Source organism: Polypterus senegalus, chromosome 2 (genome assembly GCF_016835505.1).
Source record: "Polypterus senegalus isolate Bchr_013 chromosome 2, ASM1683550v1, whole genome shotgun sequence".
Classification (NCBI taxonomy): Eukaryota; Metazoa; Chordata; class Cladistia; order Polypteriformes; family Polypteridae; genus Polypterus; species Polypterus senegalus.
In genome coordinates this window covers 171,725,598-171,750,868 of record NC_053155.1, presented here as the reverse complement: position 1 = coordinate 171,750,868, position 25,271 = coordinate 171,725,598, and the positions used below count along the sequence as shown (strand labels likewise).

The window sequence follows — 25,271 nt, the reverse complement described above, 5'->3', positions numbered from 1 at the left end:
CAAATTTAATCAGTTGAAATGCAGTGAAGAACCTAAAATGGTGAAAAGGTAAGCAGTAAACTGCCAAAGGTTTACATTTAAAGTTTAGGTTAGCAAAAACTACGAAAAAGGAAATTTCAGAGTATTACAAATGGGCTTTCTTCCGTGAACAACTAATATGTTAGAACCTACAAATGTTCTGCAGCAATTAAAGTAAATTAAGCTTTGCAAGTTGAAACAAACAATTTGCACAGGTATCCCAACTTCTGTTGACCACTTAAATCCCTCTATCTGTCAAAGTTGGAACATAATGTGTTTCTGTACCCTCTGAAGTACTACTTATTTTTATTTTCCAGTGTTTATTTGTTCAATACCTTGATTTCATTAAACATTAAGACATTGAACTGCATGCATTTCCATAAAAACTGGAAAAGCTGAAGTGCTGTATAACTTTTCAGTGGTTATATATATATATATATATATATATATATATACACACAGTGCATCCGGAAAGTATTAACAGCGCATCACTTTTTCCACATTTTATGATGTTACAGCCTTATTCCAAAATGGATTAAATTCATTTTTTTTCTCAGAATTCTACACACAACACCCCATAATGACAACATGAAAAAAGTTTACTTGAGATTTTTGCAAATTTATTAAAAATTAAAAAATTGAGAAAGCACATATACATAAGTATTTAAACCTTTGCCATGAAGCTCAAAATTGAGCTCAGGTGCATCTTGTTTCCCCTGATCATCCTTGAGATGTTTCTGCAGCTTAATTGGAGTCCACCTGTGGTAAATTCAGTTGATTGGACATGATTTGGAAAGGCACACACCTGTCTATATAAGGTCCCACAGTTCACAGTTCATGTCAGAGCACAAACCAAGCTTGAAGTCAAAGGAATTGTCTGTAGACCTCCGAGACAGGATTGTCTCAAGGCACAAATCTGAGGAAGGTTACAGAAAAATTTCTGCTGCTTTAAAGGTCCCAATGAGCACAGTGACCTCTATCATCTGTATGTGGAAGAAATTCGAAACCACCAGGACTCTTACTAGAGCTGGCTGGCCATCTAAACTGAGCGATCGGGGGAGAAGGGCCTTAGTCAGGGAGGTGACCAAGAACCCGATGGTCACTCTTTCAGAGCTCCAGAGGTCCTCTGTGGAGAGAGGAGAACCTTCCAGAAGGACAACCATCTCTGCAGCAATCCACCAATTAGGCCTGTATGGTAGAGTGGCCAGATGGAAGCCACTCCTTAGCAAAAGGCACATGGCAGTATGCCTGGAGTTTGCCAAAAGGCACCTGAAGGACTCTCAGACCATGAGCAACAAAATTCTCTTGTCTGATGAGACAAAGATTGAACTCTTTGGTGTAAATGCCAGGTGTCACGTTTGGAGGAAACCAGGCACCTCTCATCACCAGGCCAATACCATCCCTACAGTGAGGCATGGTGGTGGCAGCATCATGCTGTGGGGATGTATTTCAGCAGCAGGAACTGGGAGACTAGTCAGGATAAAGGGAAAGATGACTGCAGCAATGTACAGTGACATCCTGGATGAAAACCTGCTCCAGAGCGCTCTTGACCTCAGACTGGGGCGACAGTTCTTATTTCAGCAGGACAACGACCCTAAACACACAGACAAGATATCAAAGGAGTGGCTTCAGGACAACTCTGTGAATGTCCTTGAATGGCCCAGCCAGAGCCCAGACTTGAATCCGATTAAACATCTCTGGAGAGATCTTAAAATGGCTGTGCACCAACGCTTCCCATCCAACCTGATGGAGATTGAGAGGTGCTGTAAAGGGGAATGGGCGAAACTGGCCAAGGATAGGTGTCCCAAGCTTGTGGCATCATATTCAAAAAGACTTGAGGCTGTAATTGCTGCCAAAGGTGCATCGACAAAGTATTGAGCAAAGGCTGTGAATACTTATGCACATGTGATTTCTCAGTTTTTTTATTTTTAATAAATTTGCAAAAGCCTCAAGTAAACTTTTTTCGCATTGTCATTATGGAGTGTGAATTTTGAGGAATAAAATGAATTTAATCCATTTTGGAATAAGGCTGTAACATTACACTATATATAGTGCCAGTGACAACAAGTGAACTGAAGACAGCAGCATATTTTAAGTCTGGTGCTCGTCACTAAAAATAAAAATTTGTTAATGAATTTCACATTTCACTATTTGTTTGGATGTAATCCTTTATAGTTGAAGTGGTTCAGTGGTACATTATTGTTGAATTCCTGGAGGTTTGTCATATGAAAATAAAAAGAGCCAAACAATCATCTGGTAGGGATTCAATAGGGTGTACTGTACAGGAATATGTCTGCATAAGCAGGTTGGTTTCTCTTGCACCTATTATTTTTTGTGTTTTTTTTGTGCTTGTAGTAAAAACTTTGCTTTTGTAATTTGGATGTTTAGGTATGCTTGAAAAGAACAACATTTTGCTTGAGTTTTACACACTGTTTGCTATCCCCATTATACAGTATTACTTAAGTTTAAAACCACATACTGATATACTATATTGTCATTTTGCGCCTAAATTTTATGTAATCTATTTTCCTAACAGGTTGTATCAAACAGAGGAAAGAAAAGATGCTATTCAAAGAGCAAATTAGTCTGCTGGAAGCTGAAGCTGTGGCACATTATTTTATTGATCATTCTACTGTTCGTCCTGGCAATTCTGATTAGCCTTGTCCTATATTCTGGTAAGATTTTCTAATATATTTATTATAATGAAAAGTCAAGCAAAATTACACCTTTTATTGGCTAACTAAAAAGATTAAAATATGCAATCTTTCGAGGCAACTCAGGCCCCTTCTTCAAGCAAGATGTAATATTTATTTAAATTTTAAACAATCTCCAGCAGTTTTATTTGAATAATCATTAAATAATTAAGTGTTGCATAGCAATACAGAGTTGTCCCTTTGTCCAATCAAGTGCATTGTCTTGGATTCAGACTAACTCCCGTGTAATTTCAGGGAGCATCCAATCGTTTATAGGCAAAGTTGAATGGTTATTGTTATCTAGTGGTTTCTGAGGAAGTATGGTTGGTTGTGCATAGGAATCCTGTTCAGAAAATCCTATAAATGAATAAATAAAGCAAAAAATTAGACTATGAAATATGATTTGAAACTGAAATTGTGTAAACTAAAAATAAAAGATTTTGTTTTAATAATGAAAATGATTAAATATTTATTCATATTCACTCCTTGATTAATTATAGAAGTATAGACTGGTATTCTTATATTATATAGGGCATCCTATTATTGGTTTTGAATCGACCCCTCTGGGGATACAGGGATTGCAATTTCTATTATGGGGAGCTGCTGTCCTGGTGTCTCTTACTGGCGAATGGTCCAGGCCTTCACCTGAAAGTGTTTCTGAGAGGACCAGAGGTGTCCATGAAAGTACTAATGTCCAGAAGCTTAAAAGTGTTTTTGGGTCAGGATGCTATTATACAGGATGAGCCAAAATTATGTTAACATTTGAAATTTGAAATAATTTATTTATAAAACATACTTATGTGCAAGATAATTTACAGGAATGTCTCAACCTGTTCGCCATTATGTTTAACACATGTACCATATGTGGCACAAAAATTGTATATAAGTATATACATATATAGCAGTACCATTAGTGTTAACATAATTTTGACTCACCCTGTACTTGAAGTCCATAGAATAGAATGAGAGAAGGCAGCTTTTCCCTTGAGTTAATAAGGGGGATCTAATTATGGTTTAGCTAGGTTTTCATTTCTTTATATTTTGCATTATAAGGATCCTTTTACCATTACCTATCCTTTGGCCTTTTAGTTTGTATCAATAAATGGTTTTGTTTTCACATTATCATTTTTGGTAGTCAAAGTATTCATATTTAGGTATTAATGCAAAATTGGGATTTATGTAATTGAAAAAAATCACTGTATTTTACAAATAAATTACAAAAAAAATGTTTGTTTTTTTAGAATTTCGGTTTATTAACAAGGGAACTGTGTGGTTACAAGGGTGATAAAGTTTTTTTAATGTGCTCATCTTTTTTTGTCAGTTATAGATGATTGCACTGTATTACTGCATGCTCAGTGACAATGCAAGTCTGAATGTAAAACTTTTTAAATTTACAGTTTATATTTTTATATATTAATGACAAAACACATTTTAGCTTCAATAGATCAATTAATTAGTAAATAAACTTTTAAGTCTCTGATTTTCAAAAATAAACAAAATAAAGAAGGGAGCACAGCTGTTAAAATATATGTCAAAGTACAGAAAAAATCTAAAAGACAGAACTCTGAAGAGAAGTCTGAAGTGCAGCTTTATAAATGGCAAGAATGTCAGCTAAGAGTCATGGGAAAAATGTAACAGGGATTTAGTTTTCAAGCAGTGACTGTGTCAAGCCATTTCTGAAATGGTTGAGATTTTCCTTGGATTTTATCAGTTAAGATTGTCTTTTATCTTCTCATATCATTAGAACATATTGTATAATATTTCCTACTATACTACTACTTTAATACACTACATTTTTTACATTGACTGCTGGTTTGGCAGCCTTCTGCATTCCAGACTGCTCTCTATTGTTTTTTCTTCCCAGTCTTTTTTTCCCTCTCAGTTTATTTTTCCCCTCAAAGTCAGTTTAATCATTTGTTAGCTACATAGCTTTGGTATTTTATGGTGTGAGGTGTGACCTAAATGAGAATGTTCCCAAGATGTAATTTATGTAGAATAGTATATTTGTTCTCTTTTTTGCTATCCTAAAAGCAAATAATGTAACACATGTGCCAGTATAGACTGTATTGAAAATTAATATTCCAGTTTCAGTCTTATTTTGTTGATTTTTTTTTATACAACTTAATGAATTAAAATTATTTACTAATGTAAGGTTATCTAGATTTTCTTTTCAATATTTCTCATAGTGAATAATCACACCTCCAATTCCCCAATCTGGCAAAAAAGGTAAGAAGTAGAAATTGTTTGATCAGTATTTGACTGCATGGTGATCTATTGTGATTTAGAAAGTACAATCTGTGCACCTGGTTGCAAAACAATTGAGTGTTCTGCTTAGGCTATCCTTTCTATTAATCCATGAAATGATATATGCAAATATTTCAGTGTTCTATATTCAGGTATGCCCTTTACACAAGTATCCATCCATCCATCCTCTTCCGCTTATCCGAGATCGGGTCACAGGGGGCAGCAGCTTGAGCAGAGATGCCCAGATTTCCCTCTTCTCGGCCACTTCTTCTAGCTCTTCCAGGGGAATCCCAAGGCGTTCCCAGGCCAGCCGGGAGACATAGTCCTTCCAGCGTGTCCTGGGTCTTCCCCGGGACCTCCTCCCGGTTAGACATGCCCAGAACACCTCACCAGGGAGGCGTCTAGGTGGCATTCTGATCAGATGCCCGAGCAACCTCATCTGACTCCTCTCGATGCTGAGGAGCAGTGAATCTACTCTGAGTCCCTCCCAGATGACTGAGCTTCTCATCCTATCTTTAAGGGAAAGCCCAGACACTTTGCGGAGGAAACTCATTTCAGCTGCTTGTATTCGTGATCTCGTTCTTTCGGTCACTACCCATAGCTCATGACCATAGGTGAGGGTAGGAACATAGATCGACTGGTAAATTGAGAGCTTTGCCTTATGGCTCAGCTCCTTTTTCAACACGACAGACCGATGCAGAGCCCGCATCACTGCGGATGCCGCACCGATCCGCCTGTCGATCTCACTCCCCATTCTTCCCTCACTCGTGAACAAGACCCCGAGATACTTGAACTCCTCCACTTGGGACAGAATCTCGCTCCCAACCCTGAGAGGGCACTCCACCCTTTTCCGGCTGAGGGCCATGGTCTTGGATTTGGAGGTGCTGATTCCCATCCCAGCCGCTTCACACTCAGCTGTGAACCGATCCAGAGAGAGGTGAAGATCACGGCCTGATGAAGCAAACAGGACAACATCATCTGCAAAAAGCAGTGACCCAATCCTGAGTCCACCAAACCGACCCCTCAATGCCCTGGCTGCGTCTAGAAATTCTGTCCATAAAAGTTATGAACAGAATCGGTGACAAAGGGCAGCCCTGGTGGAGTCCAACTCTCACTGGAAACGGGTTTGACTTACTGCCGGCAATGCGGACCAAGCTCTGACACCGGTTGTACAGGGACCGAACAGCCCTTATCAGGGAGTCCGGTACCCCATACTCCTGGAGCACCCCCCACAGGATTCCCCGAGGGACATGGTCGAACGCCTTTTCCAAGTCCACAAAACACATGTAGACTGGTTGGGGAAACTCCCATGCACCCTCCAGGACCCTGCTAAGGGTGTAGAGATGTTCCACTGTTCCGCGACCAGAACGAAAACCACACTGTTCCTCCTGAATCTGAGGTTTGACTATCTGACAGACCCTCCTCTCCAGGGAGGCTGAGGAGTGTGATCCCTCTATAGTTGGAACACACCCTCTGGTCCCCCTTCTTAAAGAGGGGGACCACCACCCCGGTCTGCCAATCCAGAGGCACTGTCCCCGATGTCCATGTAATGTTGCAGAGGCGTGTCAACCAGGATAGTCCTACAACATCCAGAACCTTGAGGAACTCCGGGCGTATCTCATCCACCCCTGGGGCCCTGCCACCAAGGAGTTTTTTGACCACCTCGGTGACTTCAGTCCCAGAGATGGGGGATCCCACCTCCGAGTCCCCAGGCTCTGCCTCCTCATTAGAAGGCATGTTAGTGGGATTGAGGAGGTCTTCGAAGTACTCCCCCCACCGACCCACAACATCCTGAGTCGAGGTCAGCAGTGCACCATCCCCACCATATACAGTGTTGACACTGCAGTGCTTCCCCCTCCTGAGATGCCGGATGGTGGACCAGAATCTCCTCGAAGCCGTCCAAAAGTCGTTCTCCATGGCCTCCCCAACTCCTCCCACGCCCGAGTTTTTGCCTCAGCAACCACCAAAGCCGCATTCCGCTTGGCCTGCCGGTACCTATCAGCTGCCTCCAAAAGTCCCAAAGCACAAAAGGTGTCCACCAACAGGTTCGGGGATTGCCGCCACGACAGGCACTAACCACCTTACGCCCACAGCTCCGGTCAGCCGCCTCAACAACAGAGGCACAGGAAATGGCCCATTCGGACTCATGGTCCCCCACCTCCCTTGGGATGTGGTCGAAGTTCTGCTGGAGGTGGGAGATGGCGCTGCTTCTGACAGGGGACTCTGCCAGACGTTCCAAGCAGACCCTCGCAACCTCAAGGAGATTGGTTCCAGAGTCCAAGCTGTGTGTTTAGGTGAGGCCGACAATATCTAGCCGGAATCTCTCAACCTCGCGCACCCGCTCAGGCTCCTTCCCCTTCAGAGAGGTGACATTCCACGTCCCAAGAGCTAGCTTCAGTAGCCGAGGATCGGACTGCCAAGGTCCCCGCCTTTGGCCACCACCCAAGTCACACTGCACCCAACCTCCTTGGCCCCTCCCATAGGTGGTGAGCCCATGGGAAGACATAAGTATCTAACAAGGTAAACTTCAGTATTTCCGCTGTACCTGTTTTATTAATTACATTGTGTGGCATAGAATTCAGTATATGAGCAATCTAGAAGAGAGAAGCAGGTTGCAGAGCAGCAACACAAGATCAAATACAATACTTTTAAGGAAGGCATCAAGTTTCTCTTTTTAGTCTCACCACCTTCTATAGGTGCGTAGTAGAGTGCATCTTCACTAACAGAGCACCTGCTAAGCTCAAGATGGTAAAGCACTGTAGAAAGTGGCTAGGGTAACAGAGCATTTTGCTGGCACCCAGCTGCCTTCTGGTAATGACATGTACCTGTACAGAACACAATGCCTTAGAAAGGAAAGCATATTATTAAAGACCTCAGCCATCCTGCAGAGCCGCTTTTCTTACTCCTTCCTTCTGGTAAAAGGTACAGGACCATTGGCTCTCAGACCAGTGGATTCAGGAACATTTCTATCCACACATCGAAACATTACTGAACAGCTAATCACAACAACAAATATTGTAACGTACCAAAAACTATTTGCTAATATTTGTAAACAGATACTCACAGAAATACTGTATATTGCACAGTATGTCATTTTTTACATATATATGTTGTATGCTATGTACACTTTTTTGTGTGTCTTGTAGTGTGTTATTGCTACTATTCTGAGGAGACATACAAAAAATAATCTCATTGTACTACTTACATATGACAAAAGTATTGAACTTTACACCAAAAGCTCCTGTGTTGAAGTGAAGGCAGGTAATTTGGTTATTTTCCAAAAGGGAATAGACAGCTAAGTTAGCTAGTTTTTTTTTATTTTTTTAAAATTTGAAATGCTTTAATCTGTCATTTGTCTGTGTTGTCCAGGTGTCCTAGAGGTCACAGCTCTTTTATTTATTTCCATAACAACATTATTTACGCAGAGTTTGATTTGGTGAAGCTTATGTACAAATAAAACATTAATGCCAACATAGAACATCAGGACATCAGTAATTAGTGTAACCTAGCAGCCATTATACAGTATATAAAGTTTAACAAAAACACTTGTGTGTGTGTGTGTGTGTGTCTGTGTCTGTGTGTGTTCACCCTGTGATGGGCTGGTGCTCTGCCCCAGTGTTGTTCCTGCCTTGCATCTTATGATTGCTGGGATAGGCTCCAGCTGTTCTGTAACCCTGCCCTGGATAAATGAGTTAGCAAGATGAAGGAATCGATGGATGGACACTTAGATATATTAATTAAATTACTATAGAAGACTCTTGACGAAAAGTTCCATTTATTTTTTCTGTTATCTCTATATGTAATCTTCATTTGAATCTTGATCTTTGTTTGTTCGCGAATGAATTAGAAGAAGAAGCACTAGATGGCAATAGAGAGACAGCTAAAACATAGGCATTGCATTAAGAATCTCCTCCAGGCTTATACTACTGAAGACTGTAGTACTCCAGTCACACCTCAAAACACAGACATTCAAACTAAACAAATTGTTGTGCTTTAAATTAACTAAAGAGATCTTGATCTTTGTTTGTCCGCGAATTCCACACGTGCGTAGACCACCTTCCAGTTTAGTATGTTGTTGTTACTCACGGATGTCAACAATGTGCCGGAACAACGAAAGGGGTGGTGGACAGTGTTACGCTGGTTAGCTCCTGAAGCCTGGTTAGAGAATGAGATTGCCGAAGATAAAAGGTACGTGCCTATGTAACATAATAAAAATAATAATAAAAATAATAATAAAAATAATAAAAAAATAATAATAAAAAGAAAGACAATGGGTAAAATGAATGACAACGTAACAGCACGTTCTGGAAATTATTATTTTTACGTTGTAGCCGGCGAGTGTTACGCGTCTCACAGTTGTACCGTGGCTTGCTCACATGTCAGTGAAGTGATCCATATTTATGCTACATGACATGCTACAGGACATGCTCAAAAAATACATGTGTAATGCCACAAAAAGTGCCTGCAGACATGTCCGTGCCAAATAAATAACATTCAACGTTTTGAAGAAATCATTTTATGACACGATTTACCTTTATTTATTTACTTACTTCCTAAAGCCTAAAGTCACAAGTAGTGTGCAGAGGGCATGCTCAAAAATGTGTGTAATGCCACGAATAGTACCTGCTGACACTTTAGTATGCAAGCAATGGTATGTGCATTCTTGCTTCGATGTAGAAGGGAGCTGAGTTTACCTCTGTTCTAGCGCGTCTGTGTGAAAACAGCAGTTTCAGATGCGGGGGTGGGGTGTGTTTGGGCTCGTGAGCGTGGCTGAGATAATAAAACTGACTAAAAAAAAAAAAACAAAGCTAACCTTTACAAGTATCATAAATTACACCAGCTGTTACAGACTGAAATTAAATGTATGTTTTTATTCTAAAATAGTTAAGACTAAGAGCAGTTTACTTCTCAAAACAGAGTGGTACAGGATCAAACTTGCGACCTTTTGATTCCCAGTCGGCAGCTGATTCCATTGCGCCACGGCGGTAGTCATAATAAACAAGTGTCAATGTCGCATGTTAAGGCGGCTTTTTGTTTCTGCAGTTATATTTTTGAATAAATGCGCAATTGTGTTAGATTTGTATCTTTTGTGAAAGTATTTCTTTGATACTTCAGGCTTCATACATTATATAGTTTATGCCTACATTTTGTCATCTACTAGTACAGTGTTTCCCAAACTCGGTCCTTAGGACCCCCTGTGGCTGCAGGTTTTTGTTCCAACCGGATTCCTAATCAGTGACAACACCTGATAACACTGAACTCATTTAATTAGATGGTATTTTTTTTTCTTTTATTCGACATTCAGAAAAGCATAGCAGCATGATTTTTACATTTATAAGACATTTATAAATATTTCTGCTTTTGCTATAGATTTAAAGGCTTAACTCTGTTTTGTTGATTTCATTATATTTTGCCCTTTCTGTGTGCAGTTTTTCCCCTTTGTTGTATCTTAATAATGACAATTAAAAATGAGCAGAACACACACACTGAATAATCAAAAGCTGCAAGTACTTTAGAGTCAGACCCACTAATTAGTAGATAATGGATTAATTAAACAATTAGAACACCTTGAAAAGTAGAATGAAAATCAAGATGAAAATACTGTTAAAAGAAAAAATACATTATTCCTTTATAACTGTTTGGTACATTTTAATTTTTTTCTTTTTAGCAAACTTACTTTTCTAATTTCTATATTGTTCCCTAAACACAGAACTTGGGAAATATCTGTTCCCTTAATTAACGGAGGAGTTCAATTAAAAACAGAAGCTGGTTGGAACAAAAACCTGCAGCCACAGCGGGTCCCCAGGACCGAGTTTGGGAAACACTGTACTAGTAGAATATTAAAAACGTTTCTATTTTAACAATGTGTTTACACAGATTACTGTAGAAACGGAACAGACATGAAATGTGTGTGTTCCAAACAACAATCTATTATTTCCACTCTAAAACTCCACTTCACCCCCAGAAAATCAATCAAGGCATGAGCTGGGAGAAGTTTGCGCATGTTCTAAATCAGTGGGGGAATGGAATAGCCAGCTGCTTGCAGCCTGATTTTTATCAGCACATTTAGGTGACAAAAAACGCTGGTGGAGAGCTGTGAACAATTTTAAGAAGGGATTTAAGTTGGCACGGATTTACGAGTTTTTTCGTAGGCTCTGGTAATTCTAGTGTTAAAGAGCCTGGATACCTATGTGTCCCCCTTTTATAACAATTGCTCAGTGTATATTGCCTTACTCTTTGGATTGCCACAAAGCAACCTGCGAGATTGGAGAAAGGTTGAGAACATATTATGAGAGGAAACGATAGCGTAGTGAAAGCGAGACGGGCTGTGAACGGACAGAAGCAGAAATGCTCCTACACCACCACATAATTACTATTCGGACAGTGATTCCGAGTAGGCCGTTCCTATTGAATCAATGTCCAAGGGTTTTCACTTTGTAATTTTGTTTCCCATATAAAAAATCATAATGCTGTGCGATGAAGGTCCCAGTTCACGACTGGCAGCCGCGTTTAAACAGGGATCCCTTCACAGACAACTTTAACACGCGCAATGTAGTTGGGCGCACATGACTAGTAAGATATATTTTTATATAAATTAATACACAATGAACTAGATAAAGAGATATGAATGGATAGATTTGAGATTCTTTTCATAATTTTGAAAAACATAGAACATAAAAAAATACTTTGCATAAAGCTCACAGCTCATCTCTTCCCCACTCGTCAAAAAACCCCAATCCAAATAGGTAATTCTGTTAGGAAGCCCTGTAATAAAATTATAGGAAGAGATTTAGAGATTGAGCTTGTTAAAAGATGCAATGCTATCACATTACCCAGCACTGAAGAAGAATAACCATTGTGTTTCAATTTAATACAGTATTACTTGAACTTGGAAGGTTCAGGACCTTTAATTATGTTTGCACACAACCAAAGAAGCTCATGATTTTCTTTTTACAACATGATTTTAATAACAAAAATTGAAAGCTGGCTTAACTTTGTTAATAACTTGCTATTGCCCATAATGCACTATAAAATATTCATGGAGGAGCTTGCAGGGACTTATGGTTCCTGTCCACCCTAGATTATTTTTTTGTTATACAATTATGTATATGTATAGCCTCCCTGATGTCTCAACTTTTCTCTTTCTGGGCCGCTTCTTTGGTTCCGTGAAATTCTAAAATATAATCATTAGATTTGTATTTTTGTCTTTGGCTAGCTTTTTGGATTAGCTTTGTTATTTTTTGGTTTAGCGTTGTAGTTTTCCTAAGCAAAAAGGGTAAAGGTCTAATGAGTTTTCTGCTTTGTTCCCTTTTTGTGCTTTGCTGTATGACTTTTTCGGCTTGGTGATTTAAAAAATTTCTTTTTGGGTTAATTTTATCTCTTATCATTTAAGTCTCAAAGGAAATTTTGGTTTATTATTGTCTGCTTGTCTGCTTGTTGGTTAATTATTGTAATAACTTGTTTTCTTACTCATGATCCTTGGTAATTTTGCTGGATTTTTGGCTGATCATTTTATTTATTTATTTATAAAGTGTAGATAAGTGCATTCATACTGGTGATTGTGTTTCAGGGTGTTTTTTTTATTGGAATACCTTTCCCTAATACTACATATATTTATATTAATATATATCATATATTTCTGTTTTACATCTATTTTTGTCAATTTCTTTCATCATATCAATGCAATTCATGGTCACAATCAGCCAGAGCCTATCTATACATTGCCAGACATACTGCCAGAACTAATAGTGCCAGAGTGCCATTCTGTTGTATTTACATATTGGTATAATACCCAGGCTTTTTCAAATATTGAGATAAATTCTCTCCAGAGACACCACTATTGTAAACTTTAAACAAAGTGCTTTAGAGTATAAACCAGAAATCTTGTTTCAATTCAAATAAAGTAATTAAGAAGGCTAAATAATAAAATAAAGGATCGAGCACAACACAAGGAGCAAATTACAGCTACTCGAATGAACCTCACTATAAAGGTTTGTCCCCCACTATTAGGTGAGGTGGTCATCAGTTGCCCACTTCAAATATGTCTAAGCACCAAACTACTCTACCTCTCAACTTTTTCTCGCTTCCTGTTTGCACCTATCCCTCTGTCTCTGTCTGCCTCTCTTTTTCTTTCTAACTCTGGCAGTGCTACCTCAGATACTCTCTTGTCTTTATTTTGCTTTAAGCACTAGAAGGCAGCAGACTTTAAACCAAACCCAGCATATGCTATATTAGAAATACTAAACACCATTTGCAGTCAAGAATCCCATTGAAAGTCCTGGGGCTATACCACCGGTGCTTCCTAAGTCAACTTTTGCCTCTACACTTTTCACCCTAAGTTATAAATAAAGGACCAAGATCCCTCTGTAAATGTTAGACTGCTTGGCCACCAAGTAAAATGGCAGAGACTTCACCTATTCCACATGGCTACTGTTTACCGCTTTTCAGAACCCTGCATTTCTGGAACCACTTTGCCAGCCTACCAACATACTGTATTAGATAGGTGTCTTTGAATACGTATATTGTGTGATGTTCTTGTGTTTTGATTAGTGTTATTGTGTGCATATGTTTATTGTGTGCAATATATATTAACAAGTATAAAATGATACCCAAAAGTAGTTGTGATTGATTTGAATATATTGGTCGGTGCAGTATGATGGCTGCTCATTCACTAACTTTTCTGAGCAAAGCAAAAATTAATTACATTATTTATGTTTGTGTGGCATTAATAATGGTTTGTTGTTTTTTTGTCAGAATGCTGCAGGTCAATCAAATTCTGCCCAGTTTTTAATGTGTCATACCCTGCAAGGGAAATCAAACATCCTGTATCATGCATCTTAGTATTTGTAATTGTGTTGATTTCGGCACATTTGTAACTGTAGAAAAATCTATTTGACATACTAAAAAACTACTTAAGAATCATTGGTGTTATATACAGTATAAACGAGCATAACCAAATGTATGGCCATTGTGAAACCTGGCCCCGGCACAGACAGACGGACAACATTTTTGCACCCAACACACTTTTATTTACTATTTACAAGTTCTCACGTGCACTCACAACCCCAGCGCCCTTGGCACTGATTCCCCCAAAGTCCAGGGCCCACAGTCTCTGTGCCTTTGTCCTGGCCGCCTCCCGTCCTCGCTCTCCAGCTCCGTCTGCTTCCTCCCGACTTCCACCAATCACTGGAGGGAGGCGGCCCCTTAAATAATGCCCCGGATGAGCCCCAGGTGCTTCCGCCTCTAGCCACGCCTGCGTGGCGGAAGTGTCGGCTGTCTTCCTGGCAGCTCTCCGGGTGCCACACAAAGTCTTCTCCCCGGCACTTCCTGGTGTGGCGGAAGTGCCGGGCTCCCGGGATAATTAGGCACCGGGGCGCCGCCTGGCGGTGGCCACGGGTCCCTACAGGGCTGGGCTTCAAAGCCCTGTACCCGAGGCCCCTGCCTAGCCAGGACGGACGCCCCCACTCCGTCTGGAGGAGGCACTCGCCCTCCTCCGGTCCTCCAAGGCGTCCCGGCCGGGCTCCAGCCCCAACCGCAACCGCGGGATAAACCGGCATCGGGCGCCGCCTGGCGGTGACCACGGGCCCCTACAGGAAGGGCTTCCATGCCCTCAACCCGTGGCCCCCAACAGAACCAGGACGGACGCCCCCTCGCGGTCTGGAGGAGGCACAAGCCCTCCTCACGTCCTCCTGGGCGTCCCGGCCGGGCTCCAGCCCCGGCCGGGGGCCACACCATACATGACAAAAAGTAAAACAAATTGACCGGAAGGTGTTTCTTTTGACAAACATCTCTCTGTATCAAGAAGAAATTGTGATCTGCCTTTTTAGCAAGATAGTAAATTGAGTTTACATTTTTACTTATATTCCAGTGGTTTATGAGGATGAAGATGAAAAGTTTGATAAGCAATCTTATATAATACCTCATAATTACAATGGTACACTTAGAGTAATCAACTGCCAAGGCTCAACAGAATCACCCCAGCATCATTTTGAGAGCAACTGCATTTCACAGCACCTGAGAGATATGGTAAGATTACATTTTTATATTTTATATTAATGTACTTGAGTTGACCTCTCACTTCCCAGATTTCAGGGAAGGCTAGTAGTAACACTTAATATGCTTATGTTTGTGATTTATAACTACAGTATTCAACTGTTTCAATATATTTGCTTATGTAATGAATAAAGGACATCTCCTAAATAAGCAATAATAGTATTGACAATGAGGTGGCATGGTGGTGCAGTGGTAGCATTGCTGCATCACAGTAAGAAGGCCAGTGTTTGCAAACTCAAGTCCTCCCTGCATGGAGCTTGCATGTTCTTCCCATGTCTGCATGGGATTCCTCCAGGTGCTCCTGTTTTCTCCCACTGCCCAAAGTCATGCAGGTTTGGTGAATTGGTGAGGCAAAGCTGGCCTGTGTGTGTGTGTGCAATGGACTGGTGCCCCATTCAGTGTTTGTTCCTGCCCTTGTGCCCAATACTAGCTGAGAGAGGCTCCAGCACACCCTCCCCAAAACCCCCTGACCCTGTTACAAATTATGAAAACTTTCACACACATCAGGTATGTATTCATTTAGCAGCATCTTCTGTATTTTGTTGGATCCCCATTTTTGAAACCATATGTGTTTAAGATAACATTACATAAGAATGCAGGATTCACAGAATTTGTGTGGCAAGTATAGGTTGTTATAATGCTAAATTTGATGTAGGTGGCATGTGATCAGTAAGATAATTTTTACTACATTATAGGCAATTAAATACTATATGAACTCATTTGCAAAACAGAGGAAAGTCTTAACAAGAAAAAGCACTTTTCTGATTAGAATATTTTTGTTATTACTGCAATTTTGTTAATGGTATTCAATTTACCGATTGCCTTCTAAAGTTGAATGAACACTTTGTTGACCTTTAGTTGTGCCTTCCCAATTTGTTTTAAATCAACTGCATACATTCATTAGTTTTGTCAGATGTATAGAAAGTGGATAAAATATTTTGTTACAGTACAAAATTAATTTAACACTTCTGTTTAACCTAATCATACAGACAAATAATTCAGTAGATAAGTATATTAAAATGCACGCAAACCTAGGTAAGAGATTTTAAAGCATATATAGTTGACTTTTTTCTGTTTCATGAAATTGGAGATAGTACTATAAGGTCATACACCTAGCAGTGAAAAATAATCACAAAACAATTATAAGAAGGAACAAGGTCCTTTTGTATTTTGTATTTGTATTTCCCATTATTTGATAAGTAAATAGCTTTAGTTAGTATTTTTCAGTGACCAGATCACATTTTTCATGAAGTGTGTGTGTATACTTCATTATCAGAGAGACAACAAAATTAGAAAAATGTGTTATTGTACAATATCCATCCATCCATCCATTTTCTAACCCGCTTAATCCGAATACAGGGTCACGGGGGTCTGCTGGAGCCAATCCCAGCCAACACAGGGCACAAGGCAGGAACCAATCCCGGGCAGGGTGCCAACCCACCGCAGTATTGTACAATATAGACTTTCTAATTTTTTAAAAACACGATAACAAGCATATTTTTATAAAGATACTGCCATCTAATTTTGTTGAACTCCTCAAAAAATAAATGCATTTTTTTATAATGATTTTAATTGAGTAGAACTTTCCAAATTTTAACTGAATTTTAATTTCATTGTTCTTTTTTTATTTCAGCTACTGAAGTTATACAGAACTTCTCCTCTTTTGGGTCGCTATTTTGTAGATGCTTATTCACTACCAAATAGGTAAGGATATTATACTCTACTCTGAGCCCCTCACGGATGACTGAGCTTCTCACCCTGTCTTTAAGGGAAAGCCCAGACACCCTGGAGAGGAAAGTGATTTCAGCTGCTTGTATTCGTGATCTCGTTCTTTTGGTCACTACCCATAGTTCATGACCATAGATCAGGGTAGGAACATAGATCAACTGGTAAATTGAGAGGTTTGCCTTATGGCTCAGCTCCTTTTTCACCATGACAGACCGATGCAGAGCCCGCATCACTGCGGACGCTGCACCAATCCGCCTGTCAATCTCACGCTCCATTCTTCCCTCACTCGTGAACAAAACCCCGAGATACGTGAACTCCTCCACTTGGGACAAGATATCACTTCCAACCCTGAGAGGGCACTCCACCCTCTTCCGGCTGAGGACCATGAACTCGGATTTAGAGGTGCTGATTCCCATTTCAGCCACTTCACACTTGGCTGCGAACCGATCCAGAGAGAGCTGAAGATCACAGCCTAATGAAGCAAACAGGACAACGTCATCTGCAAAAAGCAGTGACCCAATCCTGAGTCCTCCAAAGTGGACCCCCTCAACGCCCTGGCTGCGCCTAGAAATTCTGTCCATAAAAGTTATGAACAGAATCGGTGACAAAGGGCAGCCCTGGCGGAGTCCAACTCTCACTGGAAACGGGTTTGACTTACTGCCAGCAATGTGGACCAAGCTCTGACACCCGTTGTGCAGGGAGCAAACAGCCCTTATCAGGGGGTCCGGTACCCCATACACTCGGAGTACCCCCCACAGGATTCCCCGAGGGACATGGTCGAACGCCTTTTCCAAGTCCACAAAACACATGTAGACTGGTTGGGCAAACTCCCATGCATCCTCCAGGACCCTGCCAAGGGTGTAGAACTGGTCCACTGTTCCACGACCAGGACGAAAACCACACTGTTCCTCCTGAATCTGAGGTTCGACTATCTGACAGATCCTCCTCTACAGGACCCCCGAATAAACTTTTCCAGGGAGGCTGAGGAGTGTGATCCCTCTATGGTTGGGATCACAACCTCCTGAGATGCTGGATGGTGGACCAGAATCTCCTCGAAGCCGTCTAAAAGTCATCCTCCATTGCCTCCCCAAACTCCTCCTATGCCTGAGTTTTTGCCTCAGCAACCACTGAAGCCACATTCTGCTTGGCCTGCTGGTACCTATTAATCGTCTCCAGAGTCCCACAGGACAAAAGGGTCCTGTAGGACTCCTTCTTCAGCTTGGTGGCATCCCTCATCTCTGGTATCCACCAACAGGTTCGGGGATTGCTGCCACGACAGGCACCAACCACCCTACAACCACAGCTCCAGTCAGCCACCTCAACAACAGAGGCATGGAACATGGCCCATTCGGACTCAATGTCCCCCACCTCCCTCAGGACGTGGCAGAAGTTCTGCCTAAGGTGGGAGTTGAAGCTATTTCTGACAGGGGACTCTGCCAGACATTCCCAGCAGACTGTCACAGCATGTTTGGGCCTACCAGGCCTGACTGGCATCCTCCCCCACCAATGAAGCCAACTCACCACCAGGTGGCGATCAGTTGACAGCTCCGCCCCTCTCTTCACCCGAGCATCCATGACATGTGGCCACAAGTGTGACGACACGACCACAAAGTCGATCATCAAACTGAGGCCCCCCTCCATGGCCTCCAAAATGTGTGGCTACTCCAAACTGCTGTTCGGCGCATACGCACAAACAACAGTTAGGACCTGTTCCCCCACCCGAAGGTGGAGGGAGGCTACCCTCTCGTCCACTGGCGTGAACCCCAATGAACAGTTTACAAGTCAGGGGGCAATAAGTATGCAAACACCCGCTTGGTGCCTCTCACCGGTGGCAACTCCAGAGTGGTAGAGAGTCCAGCCACTCTCAAGGAGATTGGTTCCAGAGTCCAAGCTGTGCGTCGAAGTGAGCCCGATTATATCTAGCCGGAACCTCTCAGCCTCGCACACTAGCTCAGGCTCCTTCCCCTTCAGAGAGGTGACATTCTACGTCTCAAGAGCAAGGTCCCCGCCTTCAGCCACAACCCAACTCACACTGCACCCGACCTCCTTGGCCCCTCCTACAGGTGGTGAGCCCATGGGAATATATAAATGCAAAGAATTATTATTATTATAACTAGGGTGGCATGGTGACGCAGTGGTAGCGCTGCTGCCTCGCAGTAAAAATACCTGGGTTTGCTTACCGGGTCCTCCCTGTTTAGAGTTTGCATGTTCTCCCCGTGTCTGCGTGGTTTTCCACAGGGTGCTCCAGTTTCCTCCCATAGTCCAAAGACATGCAGGCTAGGTGCATTGGTGATCCTAAATTGTCCCTAGTCTGTGCTTGGTGTGTGGGGGTGAGTGTGTGAGCGCCCTGCGGTGGGCTGGCACCCTGCCTGGGATTGGTTCCTGCCTTGCGCCCTGTGCTGGCTCCAGCAGACCCCCGTGACCCTGTATTAGGATATAGCAGGTTGGAAAATGACTGACTGACTGACTGGTATGAATGTCTTTGCTGCTGCTTTATGACATTAGTATATGGATCAAAATAAGCTTTTTCAAAATGTGTGCACACTTTCACTGTGTCATACAAACTATTCTCACAATTTTTGAATTGAAGACCCACCTCTCCCCCTCATTTATTTGGTCAAGAGTCCTGTTTTCATTTCCTAAATTCATTCTAATGAGGCTTTAGTTTCATGTTTATTATGTGCTCTTATTATTCTAGAAGTAACTGTTTTCCAATATTTTAGCAAAAAAGCATGCACTTTTCATGTTTTGAGTACAGGACTAGATAACTAACATATGGATTATGCCTTTTTAAATTTGCTTTTATACTAAATTAGTATCTATTGGATTATTATTATTTTATAAAATGCCGTTTTGCATAAAAAATTGATTAAAATATTTTCTCAGCAACCACAACAAAGTATTGTAAGGAACATATTAAAAATATTCTTTTAGGTGGATTTTGAATTTAAGAACATTTGAAAATGAATGAATGTGATGGACTTCATTATGGCAGAGCTACACATATGAAGTCTGAAATATGTTTTTTTATTGTTACACAGTAAAATTTAGAGAAGTTTCAGATATATCTTGATGACAATTTTCAACATAAAATGGAATAAAAACTCAAATAATTGTGTTTAACCTTACAAGTAGGCAGCTGGTATAACATTGAATCAAGGGATAGAATCATTTAAAGAAAAAAATCAAAGATCTGTACATCGATTTATCTAGCAGACAATGTTATCCAGTGTTATCTAGTGGTAAACAAGCCCAAAAAGAATCACGTATTATCTACTGTATAATTATTTTTAGTATTTTTAGCTGAAAGAATATTATGTTTATATGTGTAGTTGGAGGTTATACTACATGTCAAATTGTTATGAAGGGGTATAAGTGGAGGGTGACAGGAGTCAGGCATCAAGGAAGCTGCCAGTAGGGAGCAGGGTGTCCTATAGGTGTATTAGGCTACCTGGACATAAATGTTCTGCTTACACCAATCACCAATCTTGTGACTGAAGAGACTGACTCTACCTTGGCCATCTCTTCAACACAGATAGTTTCAAGACATACTGTGTCCAAACATAGTCAGTACTCTGAAAGACAATGAGCTATTAAGTGCTAAAGGAGAACTTGCAATAGTGATGGTGAACTGATTGAATTTAAGCTTAATGTCTCTTGACACCAACCAGCATTTTATTACAAAAGCATGATGAAAAATTCCAAAATACAAAAGCCCCATGCTAGTCTTCCCTAGTAAGGAACTAAAGCAAAACAACAAGAATCATACCATTGTCAAACCTATTGAATCCAGTTCAAGGTCACTGGCAGCCCTGAGCCTATCCCATCAACACTTGGCACAAGGGCACCTGTCCATCACAAGGGCTACACTTTGGTTTACTTGGAATCATAGACAAACCTAACCAGGACGTTTTCGGATGCGGGAGGAAAACCACAGTACCTCAAGGAAACCCACACAGGCACAGGGAGTACAGGAAAGCTACACACAGATAATATCCAGACACAGGATTTGAGCCCAGGAAACTAGATATGTGATGTGGAAGCACTGAACAATTTAATGCTGTGCCACTCAATAGTAGATAGTCAAGTCACAATTTTACTTAATGGAAGGAAGCCCACTTGCTATGTATACAAGTCGTATAGTGCAATAAGCTATAAGACACTAAAAATAATATATCCCTCTAATGATCCACTTTGAGGGAAAGTGTGAATAAAGTAAAGATGGATGGATTATGAAATAATAGAACCTTCCTCATTCAAATCAAGAAGGAAATGTTTAGGCCTAGTCACTATCAGATAAGGCTGTGCCCCTTTGAATCCATACCCACTGATGGGAGTGGTGAGCTCAAGCAGCATTGAAGCAGAAGCAATGATAGGGGCATGCAGAGGTCATCTGGTGGAAAGTGAACTTCATGTTGCTTGCGAGAACACTAATAATGCAGAAGGATTTTCGCTGCTGTATGTTTGTCTCTTTTGATTTTGTCAGAGAATTTCCTTGGCCGCATTATGTGAAATACTGGGATCTTATGTTTAATATATTTAAGTGTGACAAATCAGGATGTACAGATACAGTATCTCAGTCAAGTAACACCAATATTGATATTAAAAATATTTTTTTCAACAAAATATTGAATATTTTCTCTGCGTAAGAAAAATGGATTTCTTAGCCATTCAGTTTTTATACTGTGAAAAACGACTTTAGAGACAAGTGCATGACTGAATGTCTGAATTACTTGTTTAGATTTCTATGTAAAGTCTAAAACATAACAAAATCTGTGATTTACCAGAATTGTGTGTTATCTCCGCTTTTATTGTATGAACACAAGTCTTTAATTTTATTTAATCTTGCTGCTTGCTAGGAATTTTTTCATAGCAGCAAAGCAGCAAAGAAAAGGTGTCAAATGACAAGTTGACCAACAGAAAAGCAGCTAATGTGAATGTGTAATTAACATTGATCTTTATGTGATACAGTTGTTTTCATAATAAACAGTGTCACAAGAATCCATGCACAGTATGTTATAAAGCTACACAAAATTTGAATTCAAAACACACTGTAGATCACAAGGAAAGTAATGAGACATTGGGCAGATCTCTATGTATGTCCTGACAACATTTCAGTGTAAAACAATGAACTGAATATTCAATGAAGGTAGAACTGACTGGCAGCAAAGGAGAATCCCGTGAGTACAAGTAGGTTAACTTGAATAATTATTTGCACCTAAGAATATTTAGAAATGAGTGTCTACTTTAAAACAATATTTTAAATAATGAATCTAGTCAAGGTACTACAAGTGTTAATAAGAATGGAAGGCAAAGTAATTCCTTTAAACTATTAACTCTTGCATTTAAATGCCTACAGACAAAGTGTTGAGTCATACTAATGTGCCTGTTTTTTTAACTCTCTAAAGATTTTTATGCCATTTCGTTTAATGAGTTGTTTATTATTTTATCCACTTTTATATGCTCCAAAGTGTTTCTCAGTATCTCTATTGCAAATGTAACAAGTGGGAAAATTAAGTATCTCACAATTGTTGATATTTAATTAATCTTAAATGAAGTTAAAAACATATATACATTCAATGCCCATGTAGTCAGTTTTTGCTGAACTTTGCTGTCCTAATTTGTTCTTTGTGGTTGTTGTAAAGTGACTCATATACAAGAACTTCCTCAATGATATTACAGACTTGACAGAAACACACCCACAGCAAAAGGGTAGTGAGTATCTACATGCAGCAGAAGGAAACTCCGTTGAAAGTTTTGCTCTCAATTTATCCATGTAATAGAAAAAGTGAACACAGCAGCAGTATTTCTTGCAGTAATAAAATATATTTTATTTTAAATTAATGCTTTATATGAATGTCCTTAATTTTCATTTTAAATCCTGAGGTATTTTGCTGGATCAGCTATTGCATTAACGGTAGTGTGTTTTTGTGCATTCTGGAAAATCAAAGTGTGTGGAGCATATTTCAGAATTGTGGAGGTGTGGAGATTATATTTGCAGAAGCAGGTGCAGCAGAAACCAGTCTTGAATGCAGTGCCAGTAAATCACAAGGTACATTCAAGTACAGAATACCAATTAATAATACAGTGGAACCTCGAGATACAAGTTTAATTCGTTCCAGCACTGAGCTTGTATAGCGAATTTCTCGTATCTAGAACAAACTTCCCCATTGAAAATAATGGAAATCCAGTTAATCCGTTCCGCACCCCCAAAAATATCAACATAAAAATCAATTTTCCTAACAAATAACACTGATAAATAATATATACAAGTGGAATCTCAGTTTGCAAGTAACTTGGTTTACGAGTGTTTTGCAAGATGAGCTAAATTTTTTAATTCATTTTGACTTGATAAAATGAGCGATGTCTTGCAATACAAATAGTATGGATACACTTTGTCTGCTGAGCGTCATGTGAGCATAACTGAGCTGATGGTTCTTCTCTCTCATGCGCATCTCTCTCTCCTTATCTCTCTTGCTCGCGCCTCTCTCTCTCTGTCCTTATCTCTCTTGCTCGCTTGCACGCGCTTCTCTCTCTCTCTCTCCTTATCTCTCTCGCTTGCGCACGCGTCTCTCTCTCTCTCCTTATCTCTCTCGCTCGCGCACACGTCTCTCTCTCTCTCTCTCTCTCCTTATCTCTCACACTCGCTCGCGCCTCTCTCTCTCTCTCTCTCTCTCTCTCTCTCCTCTTGAGGGCAATCGTCTCCTATTCTCCGTCTGCATGTTCGCAATATTTTGGATACGCTTATACAGCGAACTGCTACAACGAAACAATGAAATCACAAGCGCACAAACGCGTAGATCCTCACGCTACTGGAGAACAAGGAACACTGAGTGAGCTGACGGGCGGACAGTGTCAGCTTGGGTGAATCCCCGAGTCGAGGAACACAGTCTGGCTCGTGGCTCGTTCTGAGCCAATGCTCGTATTTAGATCCGAATTTTTCGCTCATACTTTCCTCTTATCTTGAATTTTTCGTATACAGAGGTGATCATATTTAGACGTTCCACTGTACTATTCAAGTTTAAATTTCCAGTCACCAATTAACCTAACACTCACACATACATGTTTGTGATATAGGAGGAAAACTGGACTGCCCAGAGAAGAACACACAGGCAAACTTCACATGGGCCTAGGATGCAAACACAAGACTCTAGAGTAATGTTTCAGTAGCACAAATCACTGCTACACTATGCCAGTGCTTTGATTGTTCAGCTCCTGCTTTAAAATCCATGTGTTTTTATATATACAGTGTGGTCTATTTTTACCCATGTACAATAAGGGTGCAAAACAATAAGGCTCCATTTGATCTCTGCTTCGATATCCACTGCAAAACTGTATTAAAAGAATCTAATGAACTGCTGCATTACTGTCTAAAACCAAAACCACTGTTTGAATTCACAATTTAATGCATTATGCATCATATTAAAGAGGGTGTCTCCTATAGTTTAAATGATGTTAATTTGTTTTAATACATTTTTCTAAATAAGTCATCAATAATAAAAAAGCAAATTCAAACACCTTTTACATTAAAAAATATTTATATGATCACTTTATGTGGGGTTACACAGGATTAATAGGAATAGAATATTTTGACTTTTTTTCTACTATTCATTTCTTTGAATAGGTTATTTATAACATATTTTGTTATATGTGTACTTTTAATATGTTTGCTCTTGTTATATTTTTGTTTCAATTAAGTACTTTTAAAAATAAAAAGTTTTCACTATATGTTGACAACTTAACACTAGAGTTACCAGAGTCTATGAAAAAATCCGTAAATCTGGACCACCTTAATTCCCTTCGCACCTCTCTTTTGTCTTCTAAATGTGTCGATAAGCCCAAGCAGCAAGCAGCCTGGTATACCATCCTCCCCACCGCCTCAGAACGGGCAAGAAGTACTCCCAGTTCCTGCCTTGATTGATTATCTGGGAGTGAGCTACCCAGAATTGTAAGGGGAAATAATTTGATGTGTGTTTTGTGTCTACAACAATTTGTGTAAACACATCGTTAAAACAGAAATGTTTTTCATGTTTTAGTAATAAATAACAACCTTCTAAAATATGGCCTTAGAGCCTAAAACTGTACTATCTTTAAAATCTATACTAATAAAAGGCAAAGCCCTCACTGACTGACTCGCTCACTCACTCACTCATCACTAATTCTCCAACTTCCAGTGTAGGTAGAAGGCTGAAATTTGGCAGGCTCATTCCTTATAGGTTACTTACAAAAGTTAAGCAGGTTTCATTTCAAAATTCCACGGGTAACGGTCACAATTGAATCATACTTACGTACATATTTACGTCCATAGCTTGCAGCTTGGTCACCGTGTGTATATATATATATATATAAAAAAAAAAGCATCAAAGAAAAAAACAAACCTCACTTTTCAGTTTTCGAGAGGTGAGTACCTGCTATTGAATCTGTGGAGGGCAGTCTTAGTGAATTCACGTTTCCAATCTGCTACTGTCTACAAGAAATTGTACTGTTCTGATATTTAATCCTATTCTCTTTATCTCAGGGTGGCATGGTGATGCA

General features: G+C 40.2%; 1 protein-coding gene across 2 annotated transcripts in view; it reads left to right on the top strand.

Moving 5' to 3' along the window:
• Window positions 1–25,271, top strand: part of LOC120523544 (TPA-induced transmembrane protein homolog) — a 74,749-nt gene that overhangs the window by 20,580 nt on the left and 28,898 nt on the right. For both annotated transcript variants that reach the window (XM_039744946.1, XM_039744945.1), the window contains 3 exons: window positions 2,555–2,693; window positions 14,824–14,981; window positions 16,642–16,712. In XM_039744946.1, coding sequence (XP_039600880.1) covers window positions 2,555–2,693; window positions 14,824–14,981; window positions 16,642–16,712 — 368 coding nt within the window. The remainder of the gene's footprint in view (window positions 1–2,554; window positions 2,694–14,823; window positions 14,982–16,641; window positions 16,713–25,271) is intronic.